This window comes from Emys orbicularis, chromosome 18 (genome assembly GCF_028017835.1).
Source record: "Emys orbicularis isolate rEmyOrb1 chromosome 18, rEmyOrb1.hap1, whole genome shotgun sequence".
NCBI classification, from domain to species: Eukaryota; Metazoa; Chordata; order Testudines; family Emydidae; genus Emys; species Emys orbicularis.
In genome coordinates, this window is record NC_088700.1 from 10,563,280 (window position 1) to 10,577,787 (window position 14,508).

At 40.2% G+C, this 14,508-nt stretch overlaps 1 protein-coding gene across 1 annotated transcript in view; it reads left to right on the plus strand.

Moving 5' to 3' along the window:
- The window catches only part of SETX (senataxin), a 45,859-nt gene that overhangs the window by 22,796 nt on the left and 8,555 nt on the right, over nucleotides 1-14,508 (plus strand). The window contains exons 10-21 of the mRNA XM_065418672.1: nucleotides 147-249; nucleotides 1,016-1,192; nucleotides 3,620-3,849; nucleotides 4,425-4,592; nucleotides 5,267-5,423; nucleotides 6,323-6,424; nucleotides 7,016-7,131; nucleotides 8,122-8,193; nucleotides 9,195-9,344; nucleotides 10,602-10,709; nucleotides 11,498-11,685; nucleotides 12,095-12,187. Coding sequence (XP_065274744.1) covers nucleotides 147-249; nucleotides 1,016-1,192; nucleotides 3,620-3,849; nucleotides 4,425-4,592; nucleotides 5,267-5,423; nucleotides 6,323-6,424; nucleotides 7,016-7,131; nucleotides 8,122-8,193; nucleotides 9,195-9,344; nucleotides 10,602-10,709; nucleotides 11,498-11,685; nucleotides 12,095-12,187 — 1,664 coding nt within the window. The remainder of the gene's footprint in view (nucleotides 1-146; nucleotides 250-1,015; nucleotides 1,193-3,619; nucleotides 3,850-4,424; nucleotides 4,593-5,266; nucleotides 5,424-6,322; nucleotides 6,425-7,015; nucleotides 7,132-8,121; nucleotides 8,194-9,194; nucleotides 9,345-10,601; nucleotides 10,710-11,497; nucleotides 11,686-12,094; nucleotides 12,188-14,508) is intronic.

Sequence of the window (14,508 nt, forward strand, 5' to 3'; positions counted from 1 at the left end):
GTTTCACTTCATTTCTGCCAGTTCAGTACTGGTGCTCTTTGCTAGTCATGACAAATCATGGTGTAATTTTAGAACATGTAATTTATCCTTATGAAAAACAGCCTCCTAAAATATTTGCATATAACTTCCACTTTTATTACATGCAGGTTGCACAGGAATGGATAGAAAACCAGAAAACAAGAGAGAAAAATAGTTATCATTTGCACTTACAAAATTTCTGTGCTGACTTGAATCGAGCAGATTTTACAGGTGAGTATTTATGAAAACACCCAGTTTTCTGGGGAAATAGGCAAAAATACAATGAATTGAATTAATGAATTAAAACTGAGTGGTAGAAATAGGTGTAGGAGATGCACAAAGCTGAGTGCTCGAATTTATGTTGTGGTTACAGGTCAAGCATGACGTTTAGTTACAAATACAGTGATGAGCTTGGTATAAATGCATAGACAGAAAGGTACCTTATTGCCAATCTAGAGAAAATGTATTGTGCTAGTTGAATATGGCACAACTATTACTCCTAATTGTGTAGGAGCAGTTTGCATGTGACATCCAGAATGCCCAAATTTATAAGACTTTTCCATTGTTTATTTGAAAAAGGTACAAAATATGTGTTGGTGAAAAGTACCCCTTGCAAGGAATTCATGCTTCAAAATTGCTCACTATGCGAAGCTGTTTTCTAAATATTTTAATATATCAGATCTGACCCATTTAGAAATGTTTGATGACAAATTTCCTGGAAAAGGAGATGGGATTGAAATAGCTTTTTGGCTTATTTTGGTTTCATGTATCTGATCTGAGTTCAAGATTGGCAACCAGGAACTCTTGAGTTATAATCCTGCTTCTTGCATGGATTCCTTGAGCAGGTCACACACTGTAAAGTCTGCATTTCTGTAACTTTTAACCATTTTAAAACTTAGATGCATATTTCAGAAGTGCCTGCAATAAATGAATAATGCAGTGGTTACCCAAATACGGCTGGCTGTGCCTATTTTAATTTTTACATTGTTCCCGGTAGCATGCATTCGGGAAAGTGATCTGGCAAAACAGCTTCATCCAAAGGAGGATGACTTGATCTTTTTGGTGGTGCCTGAAAAACAAAACACCTTTGCAGAAGAAAGCGAGATGGAGAGCCATCTAGTGTATCATGTTGGTTTTGTGACCCGCTTCTCCCGTGCATCACTCCGTGAAACAAGTAAGTAAAAGTTGTAGAGAGAAGTTATAGTATTAGTCCACTAGGATAGGAGCTGGTTCTTTTTGCATGATGACACCATATCCTTTTATTCCCTCCAAAGTCATATTTTTCTAAATCCATTCTAATTGGTACATTTTTAATTTATTTTATTTGTGTTTATTATTTCCTTTTCAGTGCTTGTCTTCAGTGGCTAGCTTAGCAAGAGTTTCTGCAACAAATCTATTGTCTAATCATCTGAATATAGAATTGAGAACCCTTTTAATCTCCAAACAAATATGGCTTGTAAAGGTTATAACAGTGCCACTGTTAGTATTTGATCAGACCTTTCATGTTTGTAGTTCCAAAATTAAAATGTTACCTTTATTTGGGCCTGTCCCTTAATTTAGAGTTTCCAAAGTGTTATTAATTAATCAAGAATTAATTATGTTTAGTGAGAGGGGTTCTCTTGAGTCCAGGTTAGTTTAATAATAACAAACCTTGGATAAGTCAGCTTGATTGGATTTATTAACACTTAGTAAACACAGCACATACACTGAGAGAAATAGTTACCAACAGCGGTGAAAGACCTTTCCCTATATTTCCCTGACAGCGTGCATTTTTCCTGATTTCTAAGGGCAATTATTTTTACTCTTATCGTGTATCATTCTGGTCCTTATGTATTACCTCTTTTTGGTACAAACTTCTTATTTTGGATATTTCCAAGATTCCCCATAACATTGCAACTTTTGAACTGTCTCCACATCTGTTGGCTAGTCATTTTTTATGCCCTTTTTTAGACATTTATTTGTTTTGTGTCTTTCAGGTAGTACATTGATAAAATACCTCCGACAACCATTTTCAAAATATTCTCAGGGTTACTGCTCAGTAAAATTCCACTCTGTAAAGTTAGCTTCATCTTCCCTGTGAAACATCATGGGAGCCTTGCTCTCAGGCAAGCCTCAAAATCTTTCTTGGTCTAGCTGAAGTGTCATCAAAGCCTTTTACGGGTACCATCTTTTTCTATTTTAAAAAATTTATGGAGACCCCAGGAATCAAATCCTTACTCAGCGAAAGTGGGCCATATAATTAAGTGGCGATTTCCCTATCTCTTTTGAAACTCTGTTTATGGTTTTTATATTCCCCCTCCCTCAAGGTCATGTGTTGCTGGTACCCTGGTAAAAATAGGACTCCCTTTATAACACCCAACACTGTTCCTTAGCTGGCTGAAAAGGTTTCTGTTTAGTTATGTTATACACTTATTTCCCACACAAGTTGAATGCACTTCTTTTACAACACTTACTCCTGGGAAGTAATAGACCAAGAGTCTAATCCTCATGTGCCTCCCATATAGCTGACCTAGACATTGTTTCTTGGACCTAGCTGTAAGACTCTTCAGTGTGTCGTGTGGTAAACTAGAAGTGGAGATCTGCTGTAATGGGTGTATAACATTTTTATATAAAGTTGGTGTAGCAGGGCGCGCACTCACCAGTGCAGTGCCTCCTGCTGGTCGTCCGGGAATTAGCTCATCCATCTCAGGATCACCCTCCTCTGGCCGGTTTCTCACCCTCTGTTACCTGCCCTGTTGTCTCCACCACCTCTGGCCCGGTGTCCCTTCCAGACCCTGGTGTCCCTTACCTTGGGGTGCTGCCCCACGGCAGTGCTTCTACACTCTGGTTCTCCCCTCCTGGGGGAGCCCCAACCCCCTATACCCACCTTGCCTCAGTGGCTACTGCCAGTTGTCATCTAACCCCTTCTCTCAGGGGCAAACTGCAGTCTGAAATGGCCGCTCATCACTGGCTAGGGGGTTGGACCTGCTGCCTTTTCTTGGCCTGGCTGCCTCCCTGCAGCCCTAGTACCTCCTCAGGCTTTTGCTGCAAGGCCTCAGCCTGGGAGGTCGCCAGGCCAGAGCTCCCCAGCTCAGCCTGCCCTTTCCCAGTACTGCTCCATCCAAAGTACCCCTGCTTGCTCTCCTAGGCAGCCTGGTCCCCTCTCCTCCCCAGCTGGAGCGAGAGTCTCTCACTCTCCCAGCCTGCCCTTTTATCAGGGCCAGCTGTGCCCTAATTGGGTGCAACCACACCTGTGGCTGACCACCCAACCAGCCTCCCCTGGCTGCTTTTAACCCCTTTCTGACTGGAGCGGGGTGACTGCCCCGCTACAGTTGGTTAAAGCCTTGGTATTCTGTCCAAGTAAAGACTGACAGTGAATAAGTGCTGTGTGTATTCTTTGGGCCCTGTCCTGTAAGATGCTGAGCATCCTAACAATTTCAGCTGGAAGATGTTCAACATCTCCCAGAATCCAGCTGCAATGCACTAAGATGTGTTGGAGTGAAGAATTGCAGGAGTAGTTAAATTTGTATTTGAAAAGAAATGTAACCATCAAACTTGAAACGTTAATGTGAGACGAATAAAATGTATGGTTGCTTTCCCATGATGCTCTTTCTTTTAACAGGGCAAAATGAGCAGCATGTTGTCTGTCACCTTTCCGTCCAAACTCGAGGCAATTTGTCATACTACATAAACCAGCCAGTGAAATGTGTAGTGGTCAGCTCTCTAGTGACTACACAACGAAGGTTCAAAGGTCTGCTACTGTTGAGCAGGAGTCCTCTGGCTAAACCCATCATAAATCCAAGTTACACTGACTTCTGTCCCAGGGATTTGAATGTAACTTCCGAGAGCACTGTAAGTCCTGTAACTAAGTAGTAAAGAGATGAGGTAGTGAGGGATGACAAGTGAGCATTTTCATATCTTATTTTACCAATGTTGCTAAATTATTAGAAAAGCCATCCCAGTAGTTGGGTGCTCACTGAATGTAGTATTGGGCAGCTGAGCCGGGTTCAAAAGCATCTTTGAGTCTCAAACTGGATGCTAGCTTGTTGGAGTTGATGAACTGTGTGTCTGTATAAGGGGCTGAACATATGTTCAGATGCCTCTTTTTTGTTTTGATTTATGGCGCTGTATTGATATCTGTTTTAATCAAGAAGCACTCCCCTGTCTGCTGTTTGGTGGAGAAATATCTGCTTAGGAGTTGAGGGGGTGGTGGTAGAAAGGTAAAACCAAAGGAAGGCATGGGAGACCTAAAATCCTCTTAGTAGCAGCCTTCAGGTCAGGGGTGTGCTGTGCAGAGAGAAAACTCAGTCTCAGAAGTGTGTGCACTCTATAAGCTCTCCAAACTGAGGGCACGACAAGAAACAAACCGAAAGCACAAACTTTTATTGATGACTTCAGTTAATAGAACATTCTTTTTTTCCCTGTAGACTTCCTACATGAGAGACTACAATGCAGATCAGAAGAAGGCTATTGAAACTGCTTATGCTATGGTGAAGGAGCATCCAAGACTTCCCAGAATCTGCCTGATCCATGGGCCACCTGGGACAGGGAAATCAAAAACTATTGTTGGACTCCTGTACCGTATTCTGACAGAGGTAGGTGAATATGGTTACATACTCCATCAGGCATTCCACCTTTGCTCACACAAGAGAAGCAGTGAAATGAAGTAGTTGGCGACATGAACTAAATGTAATTATTCTTAAAGTATTTATTGTAGTAACTACTAGGGAATATAACTCATTCACTTTTATTTGTTTGGTACTGAATAAGAGGCTGTGAATTTCATTGTATACTAGCTGTGACTCCGGTATTGAAACACCGCATGCATTTTGGAAAATAAATTTATTAGTTCCAGCAATGCTTGAAAAACAAAATGCATAAAACTACTTTGCCTAGCTGTTGCGTAGTTAGCAAGGTAAGAAACCTGAGTCATCTATCACACTTAAATTAAAAATCTTAATCTTTTTTTGACCACTTCTAATACAGAAGACTGGAACTTGAAACATCACACCTGTTAAGTTTTCATGTTAACCCCCCGTACATTAGCCAAATGTATCTCCATTAAATAGAATTCATGCCAATACTTTCCAGTTTAAGCAGAAGTCATTGCTACTCACTGTTAAGCTTGGATGGTTCCCTGACACAGGTCCCAGTAAAGCAGCCTTCCAGATTAAGCCTATCCTGTTTGAGAGGAGTGTACTGTCTAATATTTGAAATTAAAAATCTGGACTAAACTGCTGGTTTTGATGTCTTGTTTATTAACCTGCAGAGGTCTGGGAATGAGAATCGAGCTCAAAACTTGAATGCCAAGATCAAGCGAAACCGTATTCTGGTTTGTGCACCATCCAATGCTGCTGTTGATGAACTCATGAAAAAGATAATCCTGGAATTCAAAGAAAAATGCCAAGACAGAAAAAATCCTTTGGGTATGAAAGTTTATTTCTATATATAAAATGGGTAACACTGAAGGAGAAAAGGGAACTGTTTAACCAGGATGCAATCGCTTCATATCATCACATGCTTTATGAATAAGTGTACAATTACAGTGCTATACAGATAAGAGTAAGATATGTTCTCCCCACAGAAGAACATAATCAGTATGACCTCATACTCCCTATTGATTGCTTTCATATGTTTCTCTAAAATGTGCATGGTATAACTTGTTTGTCAGTGACTATATTGCTTTAAAACAAGCCCTTACAAATTTGCAGTTTGAAATCACGATCATTGACCCTTTCCCTCTTTTTGTGTTAAAGTATTAATACACTTCTTTCTCAATATGGCTCAAAGGCTTGGATGGAAGACTTCCATCTTTATACTGAAACTATTGGAATTTCCAGCTCTGATAAGTTTGAGTTGCCCTTAAAGGTCAGGGTAAAATGCTTTTGCAATATATTCTGGAGTCGGTTCACTTTGTGGTTCTATTTTCTCTCCTTGTTTGTGCTTATGTGAAATTGACAATGGCTAAGCAAAGGGTGGGATTGCTCTCTACTTTGGTGGGTCAGTGTTAGGAGCAGTGAATTACTAGTGGGGAATATTCCAGTATAAGGGCAAAATACTGCTGTCAGAACTGCATGCACTGTTTTTTAAACATGGCTTCACTGAAGCTCTCAAGGATTCTTCCATATAGCTGATGTTAACTCCATATTCATGTGCTTGCATTTCTGACTGTGATCTCATAGCAGATATGTAAATGTGCATCAGAAAATGCCCTTTAAATGAGAAATATTGTTAATAATGAAGTCTAGCATATATCCGATAATGAAGTCTAGCATAACTAGCTCCTATCTTGAATCTATAATCTGAAACTGTGGTTTATATACAGGAAATTGTGGAGATATAAACTTAGTGCGACTAGGTCCAGAAAAGTCAATAAGCATTGATGTCCTGAGATTCAGCCTGGACAGCCAAGTTAGCCACAGAATGAGTAAGTAACATGCAAAAAAGACGACTTCAGTTTCCTTTATAAGAATATAGTCTTGAGGCTGGTTATGCTATGTGCTCAGTTCCACTGGACACAAAGGAGAACTGTCGCGAAGGTGGGTATTTATAGAACAGCCTATATTATGCCACAGTGCTTTTATAAGGAACTTGTTTTCTCTAAGGGCCTCAAAAGGGGGACACTGTCAATATAAATTTGGCCTAAAACTTAAATTTTGTATTTTTTTTTTTAAAGTAAACAGCTTTTATAAGGCCAATAGATTTTTCCCCACAAATAAAAATCTACTGAGAACATTTGCATTTAAACAAACCCTTCTGTAGCATTTGAAATCTAGACACTGTGGCATTTAAAAACCTGACTAATAAATAGAAAGGACACTGACTTCATTGATTTTCATTGTCCAAGGTGAGAAATGCAGGAAGTAAAAGGAATATAAATAATGACAAGTAAACTGATTGCCAGTCCATTCATTCTTAATAATCTAAGGTGGTGCTAGTGACATAGACCAATTTTTTTTTTTTTTTAAACTAACATTTAAATTTCTCCTTTAATTTCCTCCTCATTTTATTTTCATAGACCGGGGACAACCTGGCCGTGACCAGGATATTCACAGGAAAAAGGAAACCCTGGATCGCCAGCTGGACAGTCTCTCTCGGCAGCGTGCCATGGATAGATGTGATAAGAGGCAGAAGGTAGTTTAATTTTGCTTTGTAGTTTTTTTCATACATCTTCATTTCAGTGGAGGCTCAGTCCACAAGAGTTCTTCTTTCTAAACCTAATATACCTTTCTCAATTGTGATTGGAAGCAACATTTTCTTTCATCCCTCCAACCTCATGGCACTTATTGACCAATATTAAAATAAGCCAGGAACTAATAGCCTTCCACCATGGAGGCATTTGTCTCTGTCATTAAGCTGTGTCAAAGTTCTAGATAAGGTAATATACAGACCTGGAACTCTCTAAGGCAGTTTGCAGGATCCTTCATTTACTTAGTGGTCAGCTAGAGGGAATAGTCCTTTCTAGCTAACTGTAATTGGCACTTAAAAACTTTCATGAATTCATTTTCATGTGTGTTTTAAAGCTTAGATTTTTTTTTTTAACCTTTAACCATGGAATTGGATACATATCGAGCAGTGTTGTTATGCTAAACAATCAGTTCCACCTTTTATTTAGCTGTGACACTGATTATCTTTCCCAGACTTGAAGAAGAGCTGCATGTAAGCTTGGAATCTTGTCTCTCTCACCAACAGAAACTGGTCCAATGAAAGATATTACCTCACCCACCTTGTCTCTTTACATATCAAGCAGTCAGACAAGAAACATTTTTGTGACTGTTTGTTACACTTTACTTCACTTATAAGTCTCCCATCAATTTTTGCTTTAAACACTTGGTATACCTGTGTGTTGCAGCTACTTGATAGTAAATTACAATGCTTAGCTTCATGGAGACAAGCCAGTGTAGTGTGTTTAGGAATCTAAATATCTTACATTGTAGACAGCTCACAATTGTCTATCTTTTCTAAGAAACTGTGGTTTGCATATACAGGTGCACTTAGATATTAAAAGGCTGTAAGTTGAACATGTTTAGATGTTAGAAAACCTTGAGGCCATAGGAGAACAAAGGAAATGTGCATTGTTAATTACTATTGATACAAATATTTCAGTTCATATCTTTCTTTCAGAGTCAAAAGTTAGATGAGGAAATTGCCAGACTTTCAAAGGAGCGGCAACAACTCACTTCCCAACTGAGGAAGGTAGGAATCTTTCCTCAGGGCAACTCTTTAAAACAAACTTGGTTAATTTGTATAGATGCATCATCTTTTCATCTTTTACAAAAGAGACAGTTCTTGGTTTTGAGGTTGCTGGGAGGATTTAAAAGTAACTAAAGAAAACTTGAGAGTGAAAATCCAGGTACATTCTGCTGGCAGGATTTTGTAAAGAAACAGATGGGAAATGTGTTAAAAATATATCATTAGTTTAGGGTGAATTTTAAAATAATGATCAATCTACCCACTTGAGCATTGTTAGGAGCAACAGACTATTGGGGAGATATCTATTATATATGAACTCTTTCCCTCAGGACTCCTGCCCTTCACCACCCTGCTCCTAAACATCTGGTTGAAATACACTTAAATGTTTTTAAGCAAGTCAGCACACAGGAATTGGGGGAATTACTTGGCTTATGGAGAATGATGGGGTTATGTAAAGTAATTTGATATGCTCTTAGAGGTGGAAACACACTCTGATGCGGAGCTCTTTTACAAAAAGCAGAAAATAGGGCCAAACTACAGACAGCTATCCCAGGCATCATGAAAGCTTGATCCCTAACAGATATAGGCATGACTCCCTACTTTGTCCTAAGGAGTTAAGGAATGTGGTGATGGTGAACTAATTTTAATACAACAATTATAAAGTCTGGATTGTATACATACAGACATAAAACTACACTTCCAATGAAGTTTACATCCTGTATAGCAATGTCTTGTAAACTACATAGAGATATTGTTGTGTTTGGGAGTTAGTGAGAGTAAAACCTTAGTCAGGCAGTTTTAAAATATTTGTTTCATGTTCAGTTTCTTTTGGTATGAGCTAATATCCCTCCAAAGGAGCTGACTTCAGCGTAACCATATGTTTAGCTGTTTGAATTGGCCAAACTGGTAGATGCTGTTATCACAAGTCAAAACAGATGATTAAGAAAATTTTAACTCTGTCTAAAAGAAGCACGATATTAAGAGTCCTGCCCTTGTACTCAAAGGTCGGAGGGCGCCCTCAGGAAGTGCAGGCTAGCATCATCTTGGAGTCCCACATCATCTGTTGCACATTGAGCACAAGCGGAGGCTTTCTGCTGGAGTCTGCTTTTCGCCGGCAAGGACTTGACCCTTTCAGCTGTGTCATTGTGGATGAGGTCAGCAAAGCTTATTAGTAACTATAATCAGTTTAGTATTGATGGCAACAGCTGCAGCATGATATTTGGAAGGATGGGGAAACATCCATTATAAGCTAACATTTTTTTTGTTGCAGTCTTTCCTCAATACTGCTTTGTGGCTTCTGATGATAAGCTCTCCTCAGTGCCAGAGCCAGACCATAATCCCCAAACTACCTTCTCTTCTGCTTACATCAGAAGGATAAGGCTACACACACTGTTTCTCAGCCAGTGGCCTGAGGCCTTTGTAAATAGGCCTTTTTTGTCCTAGTTATAAATAGCAACCATCTGAGTCCATGTTCTACCACTTAGCAAAGTCTGGGAGATCCCAGACCTGTGAAAGGCGAGAACAGTGTCAAAGTTCATTACTTCTATCATGTATCTGTTACTCAGGTGGGAGATTAATTTGAATTAAACTAAACCATTGGTTTTCCAACTATGGGGTGTGCCGCTGTGTGGGGGCACAAGGACCTGACTGGTTCTGAATTTTGTCTTGTTTCTTGAAAATATTCCTCTCACTAGCTGAGTCTCCTGGTTCACCTGCTGCTGTGAGATTCTAAGAACAAGGAGCAGGGGAGGACTAAGAGAGTGTGGCCCCTCCCTTTGAAGGAGATTGGGGCGGGGGAGCATTCCATCTTGTTCACCTCTCCGGAGGCTGAAGTGCATGTGCCCCCTTGGGAGGTAGTTTCTGCCTGCACAGGCCCATGCACGTGTGCTTGGGATTGCACCAGAGCCAAAGGATCCTGTAGCCTGTGAGTGATTTTGGGAGTCCCAGGGGTGGGGACCTGGCTTCCTGCATATCCCAGGAAGGGGATGCTTGTGGGCCGGGGAGCAGCAGGTTGCCGTGGCCAGAATGGCCTCCCAAACTACAGACGTCCGCAGAAATACTGTTTCTTAGAAAGAGAGGGATGCACATGGGACATGAATCTCTGAAGGTGAGCACAGCAAAAAAAAGTGTTGGAAACTTTCCAGATTGATGGGTTATAAATGTATCTGTTTTAGAGAGCAAGGAATATTTGCTTTGCATGTAATTTCATGTTGAGAGCAATTTATTTTGGTTTTCTTCACTCAGATTTCTTAAGCAAAGCAATTTCCCCCCCCCTTTTTTTTTTAAACTTTGAAAAATAAATGTGTCTGTGTTAGGTTATTCTTGGTACATTACAGGAAATGTAACACTTATGTTTCCTCTTTTTGGCTTACAACTCCTCCTTCATTTATTCCTGCTTGTGTATATGAAAGGCGGGGCAGTCATGTGAGGTTGAAACTCTAATTCCACTGATTCATCGCTGTAGTAAACTTGTCCTTGTTGGAGATCCCAAGCAGCTCCCTCCTACTGTAATATCTATGGTAAGCAGATTGTATTTGTACCTTTGGTAATGGAGTTGTATAATGGAAATAGTGAAAGGACAACATCATCTAGTAGCACAGACTGCATAAAAGTATGTAATCAAGGCTAGATGGGACAATTTGAACATAAATATAAGGGGGAAAAGGATGGTCCAGTGGTCAGAGCACTAGCCTGGGACTCAGGTGATCAGGTTCAATGCCCTGCTGTGCCACAGACTTCCTGTGTGGTGTTGGTCAAGTAAGTCACTTAGGGTACGTCTTCACTGCAGCTGGGAGTGAGCCTCCCGGCGCAGGCCAGACACCCTAGCAGGGCTCATGCTAGCTTGCTAAAAAGAGCAGTGTGGACATTGTGGCTCGGACTGGAGCTTGGGCTCTATATTCCTATCTGTATGAGCCAAGAAAGGAGAAACATTAAATGTAATTCATACTGCACATGGCTTTCTTTACACCTGAAACTGCATGTTGGAAACTTTTCTTATTGGATAAATTAATAAGAAATATGACCTCATTTTTTTTCAAAAGTTCCACTAACTATAAAGCTTCTGACTCTGATTAATGCCAGTAAAATTCTGCTGAAACGAAGCTGCAGACTTACTGACAAATATAAACTGTGAAAACTAAAATATAAATATCTGTAATGCTCTCAAACTCAATGTCTTGTTGGTGAGTTAAAGGTGTGAAAACAAATGTACAAAGCTGCAAGTTTAAGCCCATATTGGATTGCTTATGATGAAGTTTAAGATGCACCTAACTCCCCAAAAGTCAATCGTGTGTCTTGCCTCTGGCAGAAAGCTCAAGAGTATGGCTATGATCAGTCTATGATGGCTCGCCTGCACAAACACCTGGAGGAACAGATGCAACAGTGTGTTATAGGGAAGCTGCCAGTTGTGCAGCTGACTATACAATATAGGATGCATCCTGACATCTGTCTCTTCCCATCCAATTACATTTATGGCAGGACTTTAAAGACTGACAGGTGGGTCACATTCTGTTCGTTTTGTTAGTAAGGGGTATTCCAGCAAAAACTAAACAGCACTTAGTTATTTTCCCCACAAATCAGTCAGTGTACTCCTTTGCCACTAGGATTTCTTTCCGAAAGAGGGAAACAGATGTTTGCATAACTGGCGTGGAAACTCCCATACCCTTCTTCCAGCTGTTGTCTTGGGATCATGAATTAACTAGATCATAATCTCAAAGACTGGGCTAATTTTCTATCACCAAGAGCTCAGTTTCTTGCCTTGGTATACATTGATGGCATAAGGAATTATGGAATCTAGAAGAGAAGCTGAAAGTCTCTTGCATTTTGTTACCTGTAGTAAATAAGTGATGTATCAGTTCTCAGAACTCTTGATGGTTGCAATGGTGATAATTACAATTATTTACAGAGCAACAGAAGAGAACAGATGTTCTTCAGATTGGCTATTCCAGCCATACCTGGTCTTTGATGTAGCAGATGGCCACGAAAAACGGGATAATGAGTAAGTTCTTCATTCTCCTCTCCACCAAAATCTAAATCTGCTGGTATAATTAACTGCAGAATGATTTTTCACACATGGAATGTAGCCAAAGCTCCATTCTGAACTAAAGACCCGATGTTGACATTCAGCAGAGGGAGAACGTTGTTGCTCAGGGCACGAGTTTGGCATTTCCCTGATGTAAATATATTATCTTGCCTTTATAAAGGGCTTGGGTGTAAGTGATTGTATATCTGAGTAGAGTCAGGGCTATCCTTCCTGATGTAGTTATCTTGTAATGAACCAGAGACCCTGTGAACAGCCTGTTTACTACCTGGAATGAGTGTCATTAACTTTGTCAGGTTTTTTTTCCTTCTAACTCTTTTCATATCCAGTTTGGGACCCACTTTCCTTTCTGTGGGTGCAGGGTAGTGTTTCACAAGTCTTTAAATGTAGTGTTGTTGTTGTTCAAGGTCACCTGCCCTTTCTCCTTCCCTCTGCTAGTCTCCAGACCTTTCCATGGCTGTCCAAGGTCAATCCATGGTTACCTTTGAATGGCTCCAGTTGCTCCCACTTAGTCTGTGGGGGAGTTCCAAACGGTTCTCTGATTAATTCTCCTAGCTGCGCTCAACCCAGACCTTTAGACTTCTCCACATAAAGTTTGCTGGCACTTAGCTCTTCCACCGTGGTTTGTGCTGAATCTGAGTATGGTTCAAAGCGCTATTGTCACAAATACTTAGTTCCAGACAGGGAGTGGTAGTGTCAGACTGTCAGATGGCTCTGCTACATTGGTTGAGGAAACAAGGTTAAAAGAGAAATCCCAGCCCACTTGCAGTTTAAAGTCCTGCTGTCTTCTAAATAAAAAAGCACAAAATGCATGTAGCACTGACTGTTTGTACTTAACTCTATGTCTTGCTCCTCATGCTTTCTTCATTCCAGTATTCAGACTGGTATGTCAACTGTTTTGTATCATTCTCGGAGAACAAACTCAGAACTGGTAGATAAGGTCCCATGTGAAGAAAATCTAAGGGAAAAAGAGTTCAGGAGAGCTGGCGGTTTCTCAGGGAGACAATATTGAAGACACGACGACTAACTATCTCAGTGTGAAGGGAAGTTAGGACGAATAGTATGGCTCCATCAGGAGCTCTTTAATGACCTGAACATCAAAAAGGAAACTTACAAAAAGTGAAAATGTTGACTAATTGCAAAGGAGGAAGTACAAAAGAATAGCACAAACATATAGGAACGAAATCAGAAAGGCTAAGGCACAAAATAAGTTACACCTAGCAAGGGACATAAAAGGCAGTAAGAAGTTCTTTAAATACATTAGGAGATATAGATGAAGAAAAGTATACGTCCTCTACTTATCGGGGAAGGAGAGCTAATAATGATGACATTAGGAAAGCTGAGATGTTTAATACCTATTTTGCATCAATCATCACTACAAAGGTAAATGGCAACCCGATACTCAACACAAGTAATATTAACATCAAGGAGGGAAGGAATGCTACCCAAAATAGGGAAAGAACAGGTTAAAAAATATTTAGATAAGTAGGATATATTCACATCATCAGGGCGTGATGAAATTCTTAGGGCACTTAAGGACCTAGCTGAAACAGTCTTGGAACTGTTAGCAGTTATCTTTAATAACTCCTGGAGGAGGGGTAAGGTCCCAGAAGACTAGAGAAAGGCAAACATAGTAGTTATCTTTGAAAAGAGGAACAAAAAGGACCTGGGGAATTATAGACCAGCCAGCCTAACTTTGATACCTGGCAAGATACTGGAACAAATTATTAAATAATCAATTTGTAAGCACCTAGAGATAATAGGGTTATAAGAAATAACCAACATGGATTTGTCAAAAGCAAATAATGCCAAACCAACCTAATTTCCTCCTTTGACAGGTTTCAGAAACTGTTTTTTGACAGGGTTACTCGCCTAGTGGATGGGGAGAAGCAGTAGATGTGATATAACTTGATTTTAGTAAGGCATTTGATACAGTCCCACATGAAATTCTCATAAGCAAACCAGCGAAATGTGGTCTACGTGGAATTACTATAAGATGGGTGCACAACTGGTTGAAAGATTTATCAGTGGTTTGCTGTCAAACTGGGAGGACAAACCTAGTGGGGCCTTGTAGGGGTCAGTCATGGGTCTGGTACTATTCAGTATAGTTCTTAGTGACTTGGATAATGGAGTGAAAGTATGCTTATAAAATCTGCAGCTTGACACCAAGCTGTGAGGGGTGCAAGGAATTTCGAGGGCAGGATTATAATTCAAAATGACCTTGACAAATTGAAGAATTGGTCTGAATTCAACAAGATGAAATTCAATAAAGACAAGTG